General features: G+C 34.5%; 1 protein-coding gene across 12 annotated transcripts; it reads left to right on the top strand.

Moving 5' to 3' along the window:
- The first annotated feature begins 236 nt into the window (after positions 1-236).
- On the top strand, positions 237-5,811 carry LOC112792265 (uncharacterized). Of its 12 annotated transcripts, none has more exons than XM_072236304.1 (9): positions 299-609; positions 772-914; positions 1,321-1,570; positions 1,817-2,752; positions 3,370-3,465; positions 3,610-3,831; positions 4,519-4,569; positions 4,717-4,843; positions 5,445-5,622. In XM_072236304.1, the coding sequence occupies exons 4-5, from the start codon at positions 2,166-2,168 to the stop codon at positions 3,398-3,400; spliced, it is 618 nt and encodes a 205-aa protein (XP_072092405.1). In that variant the 5' UTR covers positions 299-609; positions 772-914; positions 1,321-1,570; positions 1,817-2,165; the 3' UTR covers positions 3,401-3,465; positions 3,610-3,831; positions 4,519-4,569; positions 4,717-4,843; positions 5,445-5,622. The 12 variants fall into 12 exon arrangements, with proteins under 12 accessions (XP_072092407.1, XP_072092401.1, XP_072092406.1 ...); XM_072236308.1 differs by having other exon boundaries at positions 309-609; positions 741-914; positions 4,754-4,843; positions 5,445-5,811; XM_072236298.1 differs by having other exon boundaries at positions 309-609; positions 741-914.
- Positions 5,812-6,188: the final 377 nt, after the last annotated feature.

Below are 6,188 nucleotides of genomic sequence, written 5' to 3'. Positions count from 1 at the left end.
ATAGAAAACAAACAAACGTCAAGCCCAACCAAAATAGTAACCATTTCCCAATTCAAGTTTATGGCAAGGACACCACCCAAAGTATGGAAAAAGATGTAACCATGGTGCCATGGCACTACAAAAAATTTAATCTTTACCGACAAATATTTAGCGGCCATGTTAATATAGCCATAATTTCTCTTGTTAAATGACTTTTTTCCCGGCAAATAAATAATTGCCTTTAATACTTCATTTGTAACGGCAATTACATAAATGGCCACTAACTAATTATTAACTTTGCCTGTAGTAAGAATATCACTTTCACCGTTGAAGCCATTTTCTCATTTCTCACATTTCATCCCTCTTTACTGTATCAGTGCCTCCATCACCTCACTTTGCTATCGCAACCTCTTCACTTCACCGTTGCCGCCATCTCTTCCTCTTCCTCACACCAAGTTCTACACCGAACGACTCAAGTAACATTATTGGCTACCACCACCTCATCCTCAATCTGCGTTGGTTGTCGCTAGTTCATGTCACAGTCTCTGTCGATGGCTTGTAGCCTCGTGTGGTGGTTTCTATCGCCGCCTCTGTCATACATTATGATCTCTAGTTTCAGTTCGCACCTCAGTAACCTTTTCATCCATCTCTTATTCAATTGTGGTTCCTTATTTGAGAAATTCTCATTTTCTAGGGTTTATGTGATTCATGCTAACTAATCCATTCTTGCATATCATCATGCGCCGATTTTTATGCTCCAGGAGAAATTAATTTGAAATTTGGATTTGCTAGTGTGAGGCTGGCTTGAGGCTCAGTGAATTTGCATACTCACCATTTCGGTCCTCCTTTAAAGATGTCAACCATGGCACCTGAAGCATATAAGGAGACAGTCCTTCAGGCAAAAGAACATATTAAGGCAGGGGATATTCACTTTGGTAGGGGATATTCACTTTGGAACATATTAATTCCAGCCTTGTTTCTTGTATTCTGTTAATCTATAATCTCCTCCTCTATTGGTTACTGTTTTGTTTGTTATCAGTTTTGAATTTCATTCTTGCTCTGTATTTTATATGTTCTCCAAGCTCTTGGCTAATGCTATCTTATTGTATGTAGCCGTCTCTGTCAATGGTAAAAAAAATTATGACCTTGATAAAAAGTGAAGAATAGATAGTTTTTGAGTCCAATTACATAGTCCCACTTAATTCTTTTTGCAGTGATCTACAGTGTCCTTGCATTATATATATTGTAGTCCCTAATATTGCTATGACTTATAACACCCCTGTGTCTGAGTTTGAAATTTTAATTAATATAAATAATTATAATTATTTTTGTAAATGAAAGTGGAGAACAGAATAATGAGGATTTAAAGAAGAGTGAAGTGACAACATGTGACACCTTTCCCTTCTTATTAACTCAAGATTGATGATCAGAGTCAATTTAACCCTCCAAAAAAGTGCACCATTAATTGAATCATGCAAAGTCCAGATGAAATATACATGAGTTTTTCTGTTTGGTGTGACTTGTGGACTTAACTGATCCAGTCAAGTACTTTTTCTAGGCCTAGTTGCAGTTTCAGAAGGGGAGAAAATATGTAAGTAAGATCATTCTTGAATCCTGTGTTAAGGAAACTATTGCTTTAGACACACACTAATGTCTCCCATCATTTTCATTAGGCATCTGCTGTTTTAAACTCAATTATTGTACTGTCAAATATGTCTATCATTATTGAATCAATTGGGATCTATCTATGGCCAAAAATCATGTGAGTTTTAATGTAATGTAGGACTCAGTTTCATTAATTATAGTTGTTTTCTTATTGGTTTTTTTCTTTTCACAGTTGCAGAGAGGCAAAGGAGAACCAAAACCCCATTATAGTAATTAGTAATGGCAGAGGATAAGGGATTCTCTGTCTTGGATAATAGATTTGGGTATGACAAGAAGAGTGACACTGATATTATGTATCCTATGTATTTTGGTGTTTCTTGTGCGTTTTTTGCACTCCAAGCACTCACAAAACCACATGTTGAGGTTGAAAAATGGAGTGAAATTCGTGACAGCATACTCCAAGGGAGTGCACAGGTACTTGGGTTGATTGTGTGGAAGGTTCAGAAAGGGATTTCGGATGGGGAAGAATATAGGTCTTCAAGCTTAGGAATGCTGAGAGGGAGATTGAGAATCTCAAGAAGATGAGGCATGAGGATGCAAAGGCCAATGAGAAAGTTGTGGGGATCTTTGCTACACAGGAGCAGAGTTGGTTGCAAGAAAGGCGAAAACTTCGGGAGCACATTGGGGCACTGATGAATGAGCTGAGAGTGTTTGAAAAGAAAAAGGATGAGGTTGTCTCTGAAATGAGCCAGAAATTGAAGGAAATAGAGGATTTGCTGGAGTCCAGGGACAAAGTGATTCAAGAAGGGGAGCAGAAGAGGAAGGAGTTGGAGGAAAATCTTGTAAAGGCTGAAAGGGAAGCAGAAGAATTGAGAGAATCTGTTAAGCTTGAAGCTCAGGAACACTCCTCTGATCTCAGGAAGCACAAAACTGCCTTCATTGAGCTGGTGTCAAACCAACGGCAGCTAGAAGCGGAGCTTGGCCGCGCCATGAAGCAGTTGGAGGCTGCAAAGCAGGAGCTTGGTTCAGTCTTGGAGAAGAAGGAGGAGTCAGAATTGTTGGCCCAAAAATTGTCTATTGAAATTGTATTTTGGTTGAACTTTTGTATTTGTGTCTTTATGCATCTGACCTGTTCGACGAAATGCTTCATCCATCTAAGGAAATCAAGGTAAACATTTATGCTTATTCCTTTGAGTCTCTATCTTAGTGTATGTTAAGTTTCAATTTTAGGGTTTGTGTAATCATGAAATTTTTATTCAATTGTTTGTAAACTTAATATTTGTCTTGCAATATAGTTTGAGTCATGAAAATGTAAAAGCTTATTACAAGAAAGAATAAGGTGTTATATATATTCCTAATTTATATGTTCAATTGATCCTCTGCTGCTGTGTGTAATAATTCTTTTGTACTTTTATTTTAATTCTTAAAAGCAAATCATTGTTTCTTATCCTAATAATAGGTAAAAGATATAAAGGTAGCATATAGGATTGAATTGAATAGGAAAGTTTATTATTACTATAGCTAACTAGTTTATTATGTAATTGAAGTTAAAATGAACAAAACTTGAAATAAAATTGTTATGCAGACTTCAAACACGTTTGCTTTGCTTCATTTGATTTGGAGCTTTGCCTATAAATAGAACAATGCAAAATGCTTTTGGTTAGCTGAGTGACGTGTTTCTTCTAGCTTTTATATGGATTTTTCAGATAGACATAGAAATCAAATCCTACAGAATGCTATTAGTTATTTGACATGGTATTATACATTTTCTCTCATATATTTCAGGGTGAATTCAACTCCGGTAAATCAACGGTGATTAATGCACTTCTTGGGGAAAGATACCTGAAAGAGGGAGTTGTTCCAACTACTAATGAGAAAGAAGTAAGCCGGTTAATTTCTTGATTCTGTTCTGTTTCTTCCTTGTCCTGTACGAATATCACAATTTTTATATTATAGACTTACATAATATATTCTATCTAATTGTATGTGCTCTGAGTAATTATTTTACATTCTTTTTTAAAACAGATGACAATTGTTGATACGCCTGGAAATAATGTGATTCTTCAGAGGCAACAACGTCTCACAGAGAAATTCGTACCACGCGTTGACTTGTGACACAAGATTGCCGATATGCCAAGCAGGACTTAGCTGCAGTGAATGGTATTGTCAATAGTGTAAATGATTTTGCAATGGATATGAAAACCAAGAGCCTTTCTTGGAGGAGACAAACTTCTTCTTTGGTAATTGGTATGTTTTAAGTTCATAATTTTTTTAATCATGACAATTTGTTTCCCTCTTAATTGATTTGCTATTGGTATGCTGTGGGATATTACCAGATTGAGACTACAAAATCACGTGCTATGGAGCTCATTGAATCTACTCTACTATTGTCAAATCTTGATATTGTTGCTTCATTTAATTATTGGAGGATATTCCTTTTCCTCTTTTTCTTTTTTTATCCTTAAATTGAAAATTTAATCATTAAAATAGTTTATTATAGCATGCACCAGTCCCTTATACCACCGTTGCCTTGCTTATCATTGGCATTGCCCTTGGTTCCATAGGTATCTTCCCCTCTTGTCTTATTATAGTTGACCTTTTCTCTCAGTATTTATCTTTTGAATTTCAAGCATCAGGTTTTTTGTTTCAAAAGGAAACCCATATGGGAGAATTTAATTTTGTTGGATAAGGATAGGCTGCCTTGTCTGTGTACAAAGGGGTGAAGAAAAAAAGAGAGGAGACAATATATTTACCTACTTTGACATGTCATTTGGATCAGTATGAAAATGATCAAGACGAACTAAGGAGCTGTTTTTGGGGGAGATGGGGGGATCTAATAATCTATACACTGTTTATATAATAAGCACCTATTTGCCTTTAATTTTTTTATTGGAGTAGAAGTGCATGATTGATTAATTGTTAACTCCTGAACAGAGTAGGGTACTCATCATCGGTTGGAAAAGATTGGGGATGGAATTCGTATTTGTAAGTTTGTTCTCTTTTTATTCAATTTATTCTGAAATTTGAGCACTTGCTATTAAAAGAAAAACAAGTGCTTTTCATTTTACTGCTTTGAAACATGCGTATTGACATGTTGAAACAAGGTCATTAAAACCTCTTTTTTCTCCACAGAGAAGAGAGTGTCTAATCTCTTACCAATTTGCCGTAGGAGTTAAGGCCGTGACATCCTTTTCTTCAAATTCCATCTTTCTCACAAGCTGATATCGTCCCTCAAGCTTCACTTGGTCCAATAATAATGGTAATGAAGGCATATATTATTAGTTGTATGCTTTATATATTTTCTAGGATTCTTTAAATTTTTTATATGTATAAATTAAAGTTTTCAAACACTAAGTAGTCCTTTATTTACACATATATTTTAATCTGCATAGTTTTTATAATAATATACACTCATTTTTCAACAATTTTAGGTTGTAAAAAGCAAGTTCTTATAGTTAACTTGTATAGGTTTATCTGGCTACAGGGAGTGCAATGAATAAGGGTCGGGCAGGGAGAAGGGATTGCTAAAGTTTTTCTGAGCATTATTTTATTACTTTCTTTTTTCCACTACCATCACTTTAATTCTGACGTATACAGTTATCATGAGGGAACAAACTATATACGTAAGCCCAAATTCAAATACATGTTCTGTGAAAAGCTTCTATAACATAAAGATATTTGTTCAAGCTTGGAAGTAATTTTAGCTTTGATTGAATGGTGTTACTGTTTATTACTTTCTGTTAAAACTGAGATGCAGAACTAGCTAGGATGTGGATTGATGGAAGATAGTATTGGTTATTTAGATGTATGATCTGATTTGTTTCTTATCTGCATGTGGCTCTTGTCATATTTTGCTGAAGAGTGTTCTGATTGAACCAAGTAGAAATACTGGCATCGGATTAGCTTTCATGGCCGTAGCCAAGGGTTACAAGGTCAAAATTACAATGCCTGCTTCAATGAGTCTCGAAAGGAGAATCACTCTGTTGGCTTTCGGGGCTGAGTTGGTTCTGACAGACCCTGCAAAGGGAATGAAGAGATTGTGGCTAAGACTTCCAATTCCTACATGCCTCAACAATTTGTGTATATAATGTAGATTTACTCTTAAATCCTTTTTTTCTTGTAGTATTATGTTGTTTAAATTTGTATTATGTTTTATTACTTTTCAAGAGAAAATTTTGTATAAATATTTTGAATTTAATAAAGGTTTAATTACTCTGTTGGTCCCTATAGTTTCACCAAATTTTTAATTAGGTCCCTATACTTTTTTTCCATTCAATTGGGTCCCTACACTGCTTTTAATTTTGTAATTACGTCCTTTTCATGTTAAAAATGTTAAAATTAACATAATATTTTTACCAAAATGCATGCGGTCAAAGATTTAATTAAGTTTTTAATTATAAATATCTTCAATTTGCGAATAAATATTCAGTTAATTCTAATATTTTTTATACTAGGAAGGACTTAATTACAAAATTATAGTAGTATAGGGATCCAATTGAAAGGAAAAAAAGTATAGGGACCTAATTAAAAATTTGGTGAAACTATAGGGACCAACAGAGTAATTAAACCTTTAATAAAATATTTTATTTTGTAATAATTAATTT

This window comes from Arachis hypogaea, chromosome 1 (assembly GCF_003086295.3).
Source record: "Arachis hypogaea cultivar Tifrunner chromosome 1, arahy.Tifrunner.gnm2.J5K5, whole genome shotgun sequence".
Lineage (NCBI taxonomy): Eukaryota > Viridiplantae > Streptophyta > Magnoliopsida > Fabales > Fabaceae > Arachis > Arachis hypogaea.
This window is presented reverse-complemented; position numbering and strand designations above follow the sequence as displayed.